The sequence below is a fragment of the Rhinoraja longicauda genome, chromosome 13 (genome assembly GCF_053455715.1).
Source record: "Rhinoraja longicauda isolate Sanriku21f chromosome 13, sRhiLon1.1, whole genome shotgun sequence".
In the NCBI taxonomy this organism is placed as follows: domain Eukaryota; kingdom Metazoa; phylum Chordata; class Chondrichthyes; order Rajiformes; family Arhynchobatidae; genus Rhinoraja; species Rhinoraja longicauda.
Genome location: NC_135965.1, coordinates 19029669 through 19046849, shown reverse-complemented (window position 1 = coordinate 19046849; position 17181 = coordinate 19029669). Strand labels below are relative to the sequence as shown.

General features: G+C 46.0%; 1 protein-coding gene across 1 annotated transcript; it reads left to right on the top strand.

Moving 5' to 3' along the window:
* The first annotated feature begins 1945 nt into the window (after nucleotides 1-1945).
* On the top strand, nucleotides 1946-16194 carry clrn1 (clarin 1). The gene is made up of 3 exons (XM_078409895.1): nucleotides 1946-2198; nucleotides 11023-11202; nucleotides 15929-16194. Exons 1-3 carry the CDS (start codon nucleotides 1946-1948, stop codon nucleotides 16192-16194), a joined length of 699 nt encoding a protein of 232 aa, XP_078266021.1.
* Nucleotides 16195-17181: the final 987 nt, after the last annotated feature.

The following is a 17181-nucleotide window of genomic DNA, read 5'->3' as shown; positions in this document are numbered from 1 at the left end:
GTGTACAAAAAATCACAAAGTTAAAAGCACGAGGTAGTCTGAAGAAGTCTCGACCCGAAACGTCACCCATCCCCTCTCTCCTAGATGCTGCCTGACCTGCTGAGTTACTCCAGCATTTTGTGATACCTTCAAGCACGGCGGCTCCTCCTTTTGTCTCCCCCCCCTCCCCACAGCGATCCCCCCACTCCGGGTCCTCCATTGTTCATACCCTCCCTCCCCTCACAGCGGTCTTCCACGCTCTCATCGACCGTCGACCATGGGTTGACCCGCAAGGCATCGCCGTCATAGCCGCCCCATCGTCGCGATGCTTCACCGCTGCCTCCGCCGAGGCCTCACTGGTTTGACACCCCACTTCACGCCTCTGTGGTGTCGACCCGCGACTGGGCTCCATGGCCGCTTCGCCCAACCAATGGACCAACGCGGCGGTGATCCATGCGGCGATCCGGGAGGCATCGAGACCGGTGCGTCGCGACAAAGGCCTCCGTCCGCATTCACAGTCCACAGCCGTGGCCCGTCGGAAAGGTATGTGTCCGAAGAAGCTGCAGATGCTGATTTACACTGAAGATAGACACAGAATGCTGGAGTAACTCAGCGGGATCTCTGGAGCGAAGGAATGGGTGATGTTTTGGATCAAGACCTTTCTTCAAACCAGAGGTGCCGGAGCGGCATTCTGGTGAGCTCCGGCAGCACTGCTCCCCCGGTGGGGTGGAGGGTGAGGGTCTGTGTCTCGGGGTTGGCGGTTGGGCCCATTGGTCCGCGCAGTCCCGCCGCCAACACATTCTAACCGCGGCGTTGGCAACACATTCTAATCGCAGCGGTTGGAGAGCAGCACGTGCAACACAGCCGCGAGGCCCTCGAAAGCCCGGGGCCCGTAGCAAATGTTAGACAATAGACAATAGGTGCAGGAGGAGGCCATTCGGCCCTTCGAGCCTGCACCACCATTCAATGTGATCATGGCTGATCATTCTCAATCAGTACCCCGTTCCTGCCTTCTCCCCATACCCCCTGACTCCGCTATCCTTAAGAGCTCTATCCAGCTCTCTCTTGAATGCATTCAGAGAATTGGCCTCCACTGCCTTCTGAGGTAGAGAATTCCACAGATTCACAACTCTCTGACTGAAAAAGTTTTTCCTCATCTCCGTTCTAAATGCTACTATGTTAATCCGGCCCTGCACAGAAACTAGTCCTTCGGCCAACCAAGTCCGCACCGACTCGTGATCTCCCCGTACACTACACACGAGGAACAATGTACAATTGTCACCTGCATATCTTTGGAGTGTGGGAGGAAACCGGAGCACCCGGAGAAAACCAACGCGGTTATAGGGAGAACGTACAAATGCAGGATCGAACCCGGGTGTCTGGCGCTGTGAGGCAGCAACTCTACCACCGCGCCACCCTGCCACCCAAGACACCAAAGACACTTTGTGTCTTCATTTATTGCATTTATGTTTCTTGTATTAGTTGTGTTGTTGCATTATTGTGCCTGCCAAGCTGCAGCAAGTAAGATGGTAATTGTTCCTTTCCCCATGGCAGTTAAATATTTTTGACGCTTGATAGATTTCTTGTGGAAATGAGGTGGGCTCTCTAGTCTGGCCTACTGGTCCAATCAGATCAGTAGCAAACTAGGACGGGGAGGAGGCAGGGACAAAGCGACAAGATCACATTACACGAGAGAGGTCTCTCGATGTAACCTGAAGCCTTCTTGTTGTTACCCAGTGAAGGTCGGAAGTCCTTGTGGACAATTAGCGACAGCGACTCGTTTAGAAAGTTTATCAAGCAGCACAATTTAGCTGGGCTATTGAATTGGCCCATCGTCCACCCAGCAGCTTGAAGATGTCCTTCCAATGACTTCTTGTGGCGGGTTGAGAGGGAGCTCGATATTCGACACAGTCGAGGATTAAACTGTAAGGTGGCAGTTTAGGAAAGTTTGCAAGCGAGGGGTGAGATGGCCAACAAGCAGAAGCGGGTGATTTTCACCGGAGGGGCTCTGTTGAGCTTTGCCTCTGTTTTGACCGCCCTGGTGGCTCTCGGCACTCAGTCCTGGGTCGAGGGATCCTTGCTGTGTCAGACCGGCGTGCAACTTGTCAACGCCTCGGGAGCAGAGCTTCACAAATTCATTGGTGCCATCAGTTACGGCATGTTCCACGGCCAGAGACTCCGAGAATGTGGTCTCGGCGGACGACACTTCCAATTTGCCTGTGAGTATCTGTGCAAGCGGGGACACGATGGCTCGGTGCATCCGCGCTAACTAGTCTCAGCGTGGAAACCTTTTAGAAGGCGACACCAAACGTGTACATTTGTGGATACCGCAGCCACAGACACCAAAACAGGCTGGAGTAACTCGGCGAGTCAGGCAGCATCTCTGGAGAAAATGGATAGGTGACGTTTCTGTCGAGACCCTTCTTCAGACTGAGGGTCAGGGGAGAGGGAAACGAGAGGTGTGAAAAGGTACAGGGGACAAATGAATGGAAGCTATGCAATAGGCCAAATTAAAGGCAGCAACGATGAACAAGGAAAGGTGGAGCCCACAATGGTCCATTGTTGGCGGTGAGGAAGGTGATAGCGAGTGGTACAACCAGTGAAATTCAGCGGGACGCCAGTGAAGTCAGTATGACCACTAGGGTGGGGGAGGGATAGAGAGAGAGAGAATGGTTGCAAAGTAGCCTGAAATTAGAGTAATCAATATTCATACCGCTGGGTTGTGGATACCTCTGCTAATGGATTATTTAGAGAAAATATGTCTCTGTACGAAAAATGTAGATAAGTACGTGGATAGGATACATTTAGAGGGGATAAGGGCCAAATGCAGGCAGGAGGGACGAGAGTAGGTGGGACATGTTGCTCGCTTGTGGGCAAGCTGGGCCGAAGGGCCAGTTTCCTCGCTGTATGACTTTAATACTCTAGTTTTATGGGAGGGAAAAGAAATTGATGATTGTAGTTGCAAAATATATTAAAATTCCTGAACTCAAATATTATAAAAATGGGAAATTTTGGTGAGCTGCTTAGCCCACGGCTATCTAGTGCAATGATCAATCTTGGAGTTTCTTTAACCAAATGGGGTGCAAACATTAAAGGTAAATTATTATCTGTCACTTAGATCCGTTTTAGGATCACGATTAATGTGAGAATATCACATGATGAAAGTTCAATTAAATGAAGATTATTTTCATACTACATATGTGGTGCATAGAAAACACAGAACACAGACAAGTGCAGGAGATACAAAAAACTGCAGATGCTAGTTCACAAAAAAGAGAGCTGGAGTAATTCAGCAGGCCACACAGCGTCTCGGGGGAACATGAATTGGTGATGTTTTCGGTTGGGACCCTTCTTCAGATTGTTTGAAGAAAGTTCCCGACCCAAAACATGTTCTGATGTTCTCCAAAGATGCTGCCTGATTCGTTGTTACTCCAGCACATGGTGTCTTTTTTTTGTAACCTAGCACCTGCAGTTCCTTGTGTTTACATTAGATCCAAGAGCTTTTTAAAAAAAAGTTTGGACTTGTGGTGGACAGGATAGGATGGTGGTAAATAACCTAGGAGGATAATTAACCACACACAATCAGATCAGAACAGACCAAAACGTTTCCCCAGGGTGGAAATGTCAAAGACTAGAGGGCACAGCTTTATGGTGAGAAGGGCAAAGCTTAAAGGAGATGTGCAGGGCAAGTGCGGAAGGACATCCTTGTAATTGAGGCAGTGCAGCGTAGGCTCACGAGATTGATCCCTGGGATGGTGGGTCTGTCATATGAGGAAAGATTGAAAAGACTAGGCTTGTATTCACTGGAGTTTAGAAGGATGAGAGGGGATCTTATAGAAACATATAAAATTATAAAAGGACTGGACAAGCTAGATGCAGAAAAAAACGTTCCCAATGTTGGGGGAGTCCAGAACCAGGGGTCACAGTCTTAGAATAAAGGGGAGGCCATTTAAAACTGAGGTGAGAAGGAACTTTTTTACCCAGAGAGTTGTGAATTTGTGAAATTCTCTGCCATAGAGAGCAGTGGAGGCCAAATCACTGGATGAATTTAAGAGAGAGTTCAAAAGAGCTCTGGGGGCTAGTGGAATCAAGGGATATGGGGCGAAGTTGGGCACAGGTTACTAATTGTGGATGATCAGCCATGGTCACAATGAATGGCGGTGCTGGCTCGAAGGGCCGAATGGCCTCCTCCTGCACCTATTTTCTATGGTTCTAAGTCTTTTACACAAAGAGTTGTGGATGCCTGAAATGTGCTGCCAGGGGTGATGGAGGCAGATGCAATAGTGGCATTTAAGAGGCTTATAGATAGGCACATGGATATGCAGGGAATGGAGGGATATAGATCATGTGCAGGCAAAGGAGATTGGTTTAACTTGGTATCATGTTTGGTACCAACATTGTGGACCGAAGAGTCTGTTCCTGTGTTGTACGTTCCCATCTTTATTTACACCCCTAACTCTTCAGTACCACAGCATGCCACAGCTCCATCAACTAAAGCTGCACAAAATGACCCCACTATACAAATTGAAGGTATCTTAAAATGCTGGAGTAACTCAGCAGGTCAGGCAGCATCTCAGGAGAGAAAGAATGGGTGACGTTTCGGGTCGCGACCCTTCTTCAGACCACTATACAAATTGGTTGTTTCATAAACGCATCTTCCTTGTGCTCTTTCTAAGCCTAACCGGCAGCTCGCCTGTGATTTATGGGATTTGGGGGATATATTTTGGGCGCAGCACAGTGGTGCAGCGATAGAGTTGCTGCCTTACGGCACCTGAGACCCGGATTTGATCCTGACTACGGGTGCTGTCTGTACGGAGTTTGTACGTTCTCCCTGTGACCTGCGTGAGTTTCCTCCAGGTGCTATGGTTTCCTCCCACACTCCAAAGACGTACAGGTTTGTTGGTTAATTAGCCTCGCTAAAATTGTAAATTGTCCCTCGTGTATAGGATAGTGCTAAAGTATGGGTGATCGCTGGTCAGCATGGACTCAGTGGGCCGAAAGGCCTGTTTCTATGCTGTATCTCTAAACTAAACTAAATTTATGAACAGTTTGTGGTGCAGGCAACTGCCTGTAATGGATTTGGAGCACTCTGTACAAAAGCATGATACTAATCAGGGTGAGTAGATCCTCAACAAACATCACAAACGGAATTCAGACATGGATAATGTCATCGAGTCATAGAGCCATATAGCATGGAAACAACATGTCCATGTTGACAAACTGTACAACATGACAACATGTCCATGTTGGTCCAACATGTCCATGCTGACAAACATGTCCCATTTACACTAGCCCCACCTGCCCTTGTTTGGCCCATATCCTTCGAAACCTTTCCTATCGTAGAATCATGTTGCATGGAAATAGGCCCTTCGGCCCAACTTACCCATGTTAACTAAGGTGTTCCATCTACAGTAGTCCCACCTGCCCGTGTTTGACCCTTATCCCTTTAAACCTTTTCTATCATAGTCATAGAGTCATGCAGCATGGAACCAGCCTTTCAGCCCAGCTTGCCCATGCAGACCAAGATGGTACATCCACTCTAGTCCCACCTGTCTGCGTTTGGCCCATATACTTCTAAACCTTTCCTATCCTTGTACCTGTCTGAATGCCTTTTAAATATTGTTATAATTTCTGCCTCAACCACCCCCTATGGCAGCTTGTTCCATATACCCACCACTCTCTGTGTGAAAACGCTGCCCCTCAGATTCCTATTAAATTCTTCCCCTCTCTTGTTACATCTCTATCCTCTGATTCTTGAATCTCTGTCCCTGTTCGAATGTCTTTCAACTCTTCATCAAAATGTGTGCAATTTCACTTCTGCCTACACTTGGTGTGGATAGGCACCACAATCAGTATGGAGAAAGAAAGTTGGCCAAAAGAGTCTGTTTCTGTGCTGTCGATTGTCTGAATACAGTAAACCCTCGCAATAACGGACCTCTGTGGAGCAGATATCAGTTACAGCGCACCAAGGTTCCCATTACACGGCCCCTTACTTCCACCAGTTACCCAACGAGCTGGCGGCACATAGCGGGAGCTTCCGGTTGTAGACAGAGGCAGCAGCAGGAAGGTGGCGTGAGTTCCGGGCCTGTCCCTGGTGCACTGCATGTGAGGCCAGGGGCTCTGTGACTCCCCAGCCTTGTGAATACCCCTCTCCACATTCCCTCCCCAACAGCGCAGACCTTTCCTCCTGGCCTTGGCTTAAACTTTAACCCCCTCACTCGGTTAGAGCAGATAATCTGCAATAACGGACACCATCCTCCCCCCCACTCCCCCCCCCCCCTACCCACCTATGATCCATTATAGCGAGGGGTTACTGTATTAGACAAAGCTTTCGTATAAAAGTATGCTTGATATACCAATTAAAATATCCAATTCCATAATCAATAAGGACCATTCCTTTAGATAACAATTGCTTTCAGTAAAATAATGTATTGACAGTTGTTATATCACATCATTAAGTTGGAAGAATAATTGGAAAGGAAAACAGGATGGTTTACAAGGCACGAATCTCTGTAAATTGAAGCTACCAAATTGGCCTATGGATTACATTGAACATGTCAGGCAGGCGTGAATGGGTGATTGAAATTCATATCACTTGGGGGCAGCTTTGGGGTGATGTAGTGCTGCTGGCAGTAAAAGGATATCAGGTTTGGATGTGCAGAAACAAGATGCTGAATTTACCGCTTGCTGTCAGATCCCTGGGGCCAGCTTTATGGTTTTTCAATGAAGAGGAAGCGTCACTCAGAATTTAATAATTGGCTAACTAACGTCTCAGAGGAAATCAGTGGGGTCGTGCAATCCGTGAACCTGCCTTCCCTCCAGATTAGCCAAGTCTTCGTGAATTGGTGGGGGAATGGATGTTTTAAATTATTTAATCCGGTCAGAAACATAGACATCGGCACTGGGCGGAACAGTGGCGCAGCAGTAGAGCTGCTGCCTCTCGACGCCAGAGACCCGGGTTCCATCCTGACCCCAGCTGCTGTCTGTGCAGAGTTTGTACGTTCCAAGTGTTTTGAAGCGCCTTTTACATCTCTTTTTAAGTTGATTTGAGACCAATTTATATGGTATGAGACCAATATTCCAAATTGGTTCCATCGATCCATCTTGCCAGCAGGTAGACAAAGATTTGATATTCAGATTATTATTATATTCATGTTCGTTCATAGTTGAGTCTTGTACAACATCTCACTTTCCATCCCACATAAATTTTATATTGAGTTGAAGTATTGGCTCGCTTTAAAATAACTACTCCTTGAGTTTAGAAGGATATTGGGGGACCTCATTGACACTTACTGACTAGTGAAAGGCCTGGATAGAGGGAATGTGGAGAAGATGTTTGCACTCGTGGAGGAGTTTAGGACCAGAATGCATTGACTCAGAATAACAGGACGTACCTTTAGAAAGGAGGTGAGGAAGAATTTCTTTCTTCCACAGATTCACAGACGGCTGTGGAGGCCAAGCCAATGGCTATGTTTAATGTGGGAATTGATTGGTTCTTGATTAGTAAGGGTGTCAGGCTTATGGGGAGAAGGCAGGAGAATGGGGTTGAGAGGGAAAAATAGATCAGCCATGATTGGATGGTGGAGTAGATTTTATGGGACAAATGGCCTAATTCAGCTCCTATAACCTATGAACATGAATTATACACATATGAATTCTGAATTGGAGAATCCACAATTTGTGTTTGAGCTCTAGTTTGTGATACTGTCATTCTAAACTGGAACGCAGGCTAACAGCATCTAAGATACAAATTCGGGGCATCCAGCATCATCCACTGATCTTTGCACTTTGAGCATAAATGCGTCAAAGCCCTGATGTTGAGCTGTCACTGCCAGATAATTGTAACATTTACAAATTTATACAGAGTTATACAGCACAGAAACAGGCCCTTCAGCCCACCATCAAGAACCATCGGTACTATTTCCTGCCATTTTGCTTCTAACATGTATCATGATGCACTGATGACCACAGCAGCAATCCACTCCATCCTTGCTGGCAACTGCAGGGATTTTTTTTTTCCTCTACAGAAGATTTAGGATGGCACAGTAGAACTGCTGCCTCACAGCACCAGAGCCCCTGGTTCGATCCTGACTATGGACACTGTCTGTACAGAGTTCTCCCTGTGACTGCATGGGTTTTCCAATTTCCTTCCACACTCGAAAGACGTACAGGTTTGTAGGTTGTAAGGGAAGAAGCAACAGATGCAGGTTTACACCGAAAATGGACACAAAATGCTGGAGTAACTCAGCGGGTCAGGCAGCATCCCTGGAGAAAAGGAATAGGTGACACTTCGGGTTGAGACCCGGAATGTCACCTATTCCTTTACTCCAGAGATGCTGCCCACCCATTGAGTGACTCCAGCATTCTGTGTCCATTTTCAGGTTTGTAGGTTAATTGGCTTTTGTAAATTGTAAATTGTCCCTCGTGTCCCTAGGATGTTGCTAGTGAATGGGGTGATCAGTAGTCGGTGCAGACTCGATGGGCCGAAGGGCCTGTTCCCACTGTATCTCCAAAATCTAAAAGTAATGAAGTTTATTATACATTTACAGTGGACATGTTGAGAGAGTGTCACTTGTTGTAAAGGCCAGGAAGATCACAATCTATTTTTTTTGGCCTGTCATCCATTAACATTCACCGTCCGTATATGATGCCAGTTTGCTTTAGATTCTCACTATCTTTCTCCAGAAAAAAAGATTTCAGATAAACAGTTTAGAAAGAAGTACCACCCACTGCAGCTGAGCAGTAATTACATTTCATCTACAGCCAGCCCTACCCTCCATTAATTTTTGCTGCTTCATTTCCTTTGCCATTCATATTGTGTTTTCATCCATGAATTTAAATGCAGCCCAGTAATTCAGTGCCTGCATTATGGCATTTCACTGAATCTGACGTGGCTTGTGAATAAGGTTGAGTTCATTAAAATAATTAATAAGGAAGTTATTGGCTTCAGATGGCTCAGCGAGACTGTACCAACAGATGAATTTGTAACATTCAATAAAGCACCCTCTTGCTAATATATTTTGTTTTGTTTAGTTTAGAGATGCAGCGTAGAAACAGGCCCTTCGGCCGACTGAGTCCGCGCCGACCAGTGATCAGCCGTATACTAGTTCCATCCTACACGCCAGGGACAATTTACAGATGCTAATTAACCTACAAACCTGTGCGTCTTTGCAGTGTGGGAGGAAACCGGAGCACCCGGAGAAATCCCACGTGGTCACAGGGAGAATGTACAAACTCTGTACAGACAGCACCCGAGGTCTGGATGGAACCCAGGTCTCTGGTACTGTAAGGCAGCCACTCTACCACTGTGCCGTCCTTTAGATGGAGGCTGTGCAAAAACAAAGACTGCATTTAGATTTCAACTTTCCCAAAGCTCTCTACACCCAATGAGACTTGAAGTGAAGTTGGTCCATTCACTCATCTTGGAGTCGAGCCAATCGTGTACACATTGTGTACAATTCGTGTACAATTCTTACGGCAGAGATAGGTAGATTCTTGATAAATACAGGTGTCAAGGGTTGTGGGGAGAAGGCAAGAGAATGGGGTTAGAAGGAAGAGATAGTCAGCAATGATTGAATTGCAGAGTAGACCTGATGGTCCAAATGGCCTAATTCTGCTCCTATCATTTATGAACTTATAACAGTAACACAACCTCCCAACTTTTATTCTGTTGCCATGTATTTCCAGTGTTTTTGGTTGAATTTCAGATCTCCAGTATCTGCTTTAATTTGTTTATGACTGAACCCACTGGACTAGTCAAAAAATTGTCCCTAATGTGTATAGGATAGTGTTAGAAAAAAAACTGCAGATGCTGGTTTAAATCAAAGGTAGACACAAAATGCTGGAGTAACTCAGCGGGTCAGGCAGCATCTCTCCAGAGAAGCTGACTGACCCGCTGAGTTACTTCAGCATTTTGTGTTTACCGAGGATATTGTTAGTGTTGTGCGGGGATCGCTGGTCGGCGCAGACTTGTTGGGCTGAAGGGCCTGGTTCCGCGCTGTATTTCGAAACCAAACTAAACTAAAACTGGGGAGATAATTTGCCAGACAAGAGGAAAAATGGACAAGCAGTCACTTTAAAAAGAACGGCGTGTCACGGTTAATTAACAGCTGATAGTAAATGCTGCTCTTCTGAGTCTCCTTCTGGGTCACTGATTCATCTCCAAAGGCCACCTGCTGCCTTGGGAAAGGCTGTAATTATTTTCAAACACATGTTCTACATTTGCAAAGAGTGAATGAGTTAAGGGGCATTCAATGTCATTCAGCTTCCTGAAGGTGCTTGGAGTGATATTTGTTAATCACGTCGTTATACATTTGTCGGATTTACTTTACTTTAGACTTTAGATATACGATACACCATGAGTGGCGGTACACAGTAGATAGGACTGTTTGGCGAGATTTTATAACTTTGTCGGTGTCAAAACGTGACGACACTTGTAAACTGCCTAGGTGAGGTCGGCTGTATGATTCCACCGGGTTGTATGCAAAGCAAAACATTTCACTGTGCCAAGGTACATGTGACAATAAAGTATTATTGTATCATTGAATTGAATAATTGATTCATAGAATGATTGAAATTGAGTAAGTTTAGTTTTAGTTTAGTGTAGAGATACTGCGCAGAAACAGGCTCTTCGGCCCACCGAGTCCACACCGACCAACGACCCCCACACACTAACACTACTCCTGCACACAAGAGAGAAAATTTACATTTTATACCAAGCCAATTAACCTACAAACCTGTACATCCTTGGAATGTGGGAGGAAACCGAAGATCTCGGAGAAAACCCACGCAGTCACAGGGAGGACGTACAAACTCCGTACAAACTCCGTATGGACAGCACCCATAGTCAGGATCGAACCCGGGTCTCCAGCGCTGCAAGTACTGTAAGGCAGCAACTCTACTGCTGCGCCACCGTGCCGCCCTATGAAAGTTTCTACCGTCTTTCAGGCATTGGGGGGTGTAAATTTAATTTGGATATCTGCACTAATATGTACCCACACAATCAGGAAGGGAATAAAACAACGCATGGTGTCTCTTTTGCAGTTTTTCCAACCCTTTTGGACGGCATACCTGCAGGTCTTCACGTACTGGTTCTGTTGTTTGCTGCAGCAGTCATTGTGTTTGCGCTGGTGGCCACTGGATTCTTCATGTTCAATGCTTTTGGAAGACCTTACGAGACCCTCCATGGTCCTGTGGGCTTGTACCTTTGGAATGCCATTGCATGTAAGTACCTTGGGGATCAACATAATGGTGCTCCCTTTGTCGGACAATGCACATGCTTTCTTCACCAGGTGTGGAGGATGCAATCTCGCAACAGAGGTTAAAGCATACGTTGCCTGACAATTGTCATCGCTGGCAAACACAACCAGGTCAAACCCAGATGGATCCAATTCGGAATTGTGCAGAAGTGGCACAGTGGCTCAGCAGTAGAGCTGCTGCCTCACAGCACCAGAGGTCCATCCTCACCTCGGATGCTGTCCATGTAGAGTTTGCACGTTCTCCCTGCGTGCACGTGGGTTTCCACTGGGTGCTCCGGTTTCCGTCCACATCCCAAAGACGTACAGTTTTGCAGGTTAATTGGCCTCTGTATTTTTGTAGGGTAATTCCACCTAGCGTGTGGGATGCGAAAGTGGGATAACGTAGAACTAGTGTACGGGGTGATCGATGCTCTGTTTCTATGCTGTATCTGAACTGAAAAGTGCCGATCACATTTTGCACTCCAAGTGAATTGAGTAACATCAAAAAAAAGACATGATTGAATTTGAAAACCTCTCCAGTTAATTTTGATAACAAATGGTTGATTGAGTGTCATCAGATTGGAAAGAAATGAATTATTTTGTCTTATCCCTTAAAACCCCATGAAAGATACACATTTGACCAAGTGCAAAATCGGTCAAGGTGATTTATAACATCTGTAAATGTTTTTGGTCTGATAATGTTATATAAACCACTCAATTTGTCTCTCTCTTTGAGTATGTTCCATGAAAGCCACTTGAGATACCACACCAGTGTGCCACTTCATTGGGAAATTGGACAATGAAGTGGCACACTTCGCATGGTAATAAAATCACTCATGTTGTTCAGATCCACAGTACTGAGCCTTTTGCAGCACTGAGTGGCAGTGATGTAGCTGAAATTTGTTGGTAAACACAACAAGACTACGAATGACTTAGAGCATAGAACATAGAACAGTGCAGCACAGGAACGGCCCCTTCAGCCCACAATGTTTGGGCTGAATATGATGCTAAATTAAACTGATTTAATCTGCCTATACATGTTCATAAGTCATAGGAGCAGATGTAGGCCATTTGGCCCATCGAGTCTACTGGCCCTTCAATCATGGCTGATCTATGATTGGCCATTCAATCATGGCCGATCTATCTTTCCCTCTCAACCCCATTTTCCTGCCTTCTCCTCATAAACCTAGACACGCTTACCAATCAGGTATCTATCAATCTCCGCCTTTAAAATACATAATCCATATCTCTCTGCACATTCATCTGCCCATCTATAAGCATCTTAAACACCACTTTCCTATCTGCCTCCACCACCACCACCACCCCCGGCAATGCGTTCCAGGCCCCCACCAATCTCTTGCACCAAGAATAGAAAGAGTCAATGTTATGTGGAAGGGCCTCAAGCTAACACAGCAGCTAAACCTCCACTAATTCTTCATAAATGGCACAGTGGCGCAGCGGTAGAGTTACTGCTTTACAATGCCAGAGACCCAGGTTCGGTCTTGTGCATGGGTGCTGTCTGTACTGAGTTTATACGTTCTCCCTGTGACCACGTGGGTTTTCTCTGGTTTGCTCCCACACTCCAAAGACGTACAGGTTTCTAGTTTAATTGGCTTTGTTAAGTGTGTAGGATAGAACTAGTTCATGGGCGATTGCTTGTCGGCACGGGCTAGGTGGGGTGAAGGGCCTCCAGTTTCAGGGACAGTTACTTCCCAGCTATTATCAGGCAACTGAACCATCCTACCATCAAGCAAAGACCCTGAGCTGCTATCTAGCTCTTTGGAGACCCTCGGACTATCTTTGATCAGACTTTACTGCACTTTACCTTGAACTAAACGTTAATCACATTATTCCCTTTATCATGTATCTGTACAATGCGGATTGCTCGATTGTAATCATGTATTGTCTTTCCACTGACTGGTCAGCATGCAAAAAAAGCTTTTCACTGTACCTCGGTACACGTGACAATAAACTAAACTCAACTAAACTCAACTATTCCCACGCAGTATCTCTAAATTTAACTGAAGACGGACTTGAACATAAGACTGTGCTATAATAATTTAGAATTCAGTGCTTTACTGGGGTGGGTGGAAAGAGATTTAATAGTAATTCGTCAAAGGTTATTGGATAAATGTATGCAAGGGAGCAAAATAACAGGAGAGTGGGCGCTGCACCTCTTTCTCCTTCTCCGAGCATTTCATTCTTGCCTGTTGGCATAAGGCCTTTCCATAGCTTTTTGGGTTTCTTTCTCATGAAAGACACAGACTGGGGGTGCTAACCCAGCCTGTCCCGAATGCCGTCTTTCAGTGCCGTCAACTGTCTCTCCAGTAGTCACCAAAAGTCAGACTTTACTGGCTTTATCTTGCACTAAACATTATTCCCTTATCATGTATCTGTACACTGTAAATGTGTTTCTGCTGCCTGGGTAGCAAGCAACAAAAGCAAAAGGTATCTTGGTAAGATTTTGGTATCTTGATAAGTCATTGTTTTTTTGGTACATTGGTGAGATATATTGTTACAAGTATCTTATATCAAGGTAAGTTATATTGTTTTTTATTCGTAAGGTATCTTATTGGTAGGTTATCTGGTGTGGAAATCAATTTGTTTTTGTTTCTTTCAGTTTCTGTAATGGCTATCACATTCACAGTCAACACATTACATATTCGCCCCAGGATGTTTTCGTTTTATAGTCCCAGTGAGCGTTTATTGATAGATGCTGACTCCAAACTCTTTCTCGGCTTTGGTCCATAAGGATAAAAGGGCTGGTTTCCAGAAGAGACCTGGAGTGACTGACCCCAACATCAAGAAAGAGAACATGGAATCACTCTCTGGATGAAGGTCCTAGAGTCATAGGGTCATACCACACGGAAACAGGCCCTTCGGCCCAACGCCCATGCCAACCAAGATGCCCTGCCACACTAGTCCCACCTGCCTGGTTTTGGCCCATCTATCTACTAAAACTCTTGTTTGTTTGTTTGTTCCTGAACTACAGCCAAAACGGTACACGATAACACGACAACCTTAGGCCCACCTTACTCACCGTCATCCCTTTGGTGCTAATGGAAGAAGTTTCATTGAAATCGGTGTTATATTTTTTAAGTTATTCACATTTTAAAGTTTAAAGTTATCTCTTGGGAGGGAGGGAGGGAGGGAGGGAGGGGGGAGGGAGGGAGGGAGGGGTGGAGGGAGAGGGAGGGGGTGGAGGGAGAGGGAGGGGGAGGAGGGAGAATAAGGGGGGTTGATGGGGATTGAACGCTGGGCGGCACGGACTTGGTGGGCCGAAAAGGCCTGTTTCCGGCTGTATATATATGATATGATATGAATGGGGGGGAGGGGAAGGGGGAGCGGGAGGGGAGGAGGGCGAGGGGTGAGGGGGAGGGGAGGGGAGGAAGTGGGAGGGGGTGAGGGGGGATGGGGGGGAGAGGGGAGGGGGAGGGGGGTAGAGGGTGCTGCAGGAGAGGTTTGGGCCCAGCGGGTCCACTTGGTCTAGTAAGTATCCCACTAAACTTTTCCTATCCATGTACCTATCCAAATGTCTTTTAAATGTTATTATAGCACCTGCCTCAACAACCTCCTCTGACAGCTCATTCTATGTACCCACCATCCTCTGTGTAAAAAACATTGTACCTCAGGTTCTTATTAAATCTTTCCCCTCTCAACTTAAACCTATGTCCTCTGGTTCTTGATTCCTCTGCTCAGGGTGAAAGATTCTGCGCATTCACCCTGCTGATACCTCTCATGATCGTGTACACCTCTATGAAATCATCCTTCAACCTCCTGCATTCTAAGGAATAAAGCCCCAGCCTGATCAACCTCTCCCTATAGCTCAGCCTCTCGAGACCTGGCAACATCCTCGTAAATCTTCTCTGCAATCTTTGCAACTTAACAACATCCTTCCTACAGCAAGGTCACCAAAACAGAACACGATACTCCAAATGCGACCTCACTAACATGTTGTATGAATTTTTACTTTGGAAAAATCAAAGGACACTTAACCTCTTGTTTCAAAAAAATAGGAAGAAAATAAAATAATGTTCTGAACTTCTCTAAAATATAAATATGTACCGAAACATATTTCCTTCACTGTTATTATAGCCACATTTAGAGTATTGTGTTCTGTTTCCGACATCCTGTTATAGGAAAGATGTTGTCGAGCTGGAAAGGATGCAGAGAAGATTTATGAGGATGTTGCCAGGACTCGAGGGCCTGAGCTATAGGGAGAGGTTGAGCAGGCTAGGACTTTATTCCTTGGAGCACAGGAGGATGAGAGGCTATCTTATAGAGGTGTATAAGACCATGAGAGGAATAGATTGGGTAAATGCAGATTATTTTACTCGGAGTGTGGGAATCGAGAACCAGAGGACATGGGTTCAAGGTGAGGAGGGGAAAGATTTAATTGAAACCTGAGGGACAACTTTATTTCCACAAAGGATGGTAGGTATATGGAACAAGCTGCCGGAGGAAGTAGTTGAGGCAGGTACTATGACAGCACTTAAAAAGCATTTGGACAGGTACCTGGATAGAGGGTTTAGAGGGATATTGGCTAAATACAGGCAAGTGGGACTAGGGTAGATGGGGCACGTGGGTCGGCATGGGCAAGTTCGGCCGAAGGGCCTGTTTCCACGCTGTGATTCCAGGCCTCCATGAGACAGACTCGTTTTTCCTTTCAAGTATTCTTTTAACACTGGCCTGGTTCTCTGTTTCCACGTTAGGTTCGTGTGGTTTTATGGTGATGATACTCTTTACCTCCGAAGTGAAGATCCATCATCTGTCTGAGAAAATTGCAAATTACAAAGAAGAAAGCTTTGTCTTCAAGACATACACTGAAGTGTTTGGATATTCCTTCTGGCTTGTCTTTGCATGCACGATGATACACTGCAGCAACATACTGCTCATAAGGTCAATAGGAATCCAGTTTCCTTTCTCAATGTCAAAAAGTACCAATTCGAGCGATGGGGGAGTTGACCTTATGTACTGAAACTCTCGACCTCAGAACTTCCGAGTCTTATCTCCGCATCCCCTGAGCTCCGGAAAGCCTGATGTTTATGGATTGATGATTCTGACCATCCTGTGCTGTGTGATCCTGAAGTGTATATGAACTGGTCCGGTCCTCTGGATAATGTAGCATGCAAGTGTCTAAGACACATCCCAGGGTTGAAATTAATGGGCGGCACAGTGGCGGAGCGGTAGAGTTGCTGCCTCACAAAGCCAGAGACCACGGGCTCATTCCTGACTACGGGTGCTGTCTGCATGGAGTTTGTACGTTCTCCCTGTGACCACGTAGGTTTCCTCTGGGTGCTCCGGTTTCTACCCACATACCAAAGACGTACAGATTATAGGTTAAATGGCTTCTGTCCCTGGTGTGTAGGATAGAATTAGTGTAGGGGGTGATTGCTAGTCGGTGCAAACACGGTGGGCAGAAGGACCTGTTTCCAAGCTGTATCTCTAAACTTAAGGAACATAAGTAGGCTAGAGGAGCTCAGCGGGTCAGGCAGCATCTAGGGAGGGAATAGAAAGATGATATTTTGAGTCAGGACTATTCCTCAGTTTGATTGGAGTGGGGGGGGGGGAAGAAAGCTGGAAAAGGGAGTTGGGGGTGGGGCAACCCCTGGCAAATGATAGAAGTGTGGGAGTGGGTTGATGGGCAGATGGGTGGAGTAAGTGACAATGGCTGGAGGTGAAAAGGGGACAAAAGGGTGTCAGATAAGGAGAGGAGAGGAGGTGTGAAATGTAAAATGGGGTTTACATATCCATGAGTTTGAAGGAGGGTCCCAACCTGAAACATCGTCTAGCCATGAGTTTGAAGAAGGGTCCCAACCCATAATGTCACCAATCTAATGAGTCTGAAGAAGGGTCTCGGCTCGAACCATCATCTATCCACATCCATCAGAGATGTTGATACAAGGAACTACAGAAGTTTGTTTGCAAGAAAAGACTCAAAGTGCTGGAGTAACTCGGCGGGTCA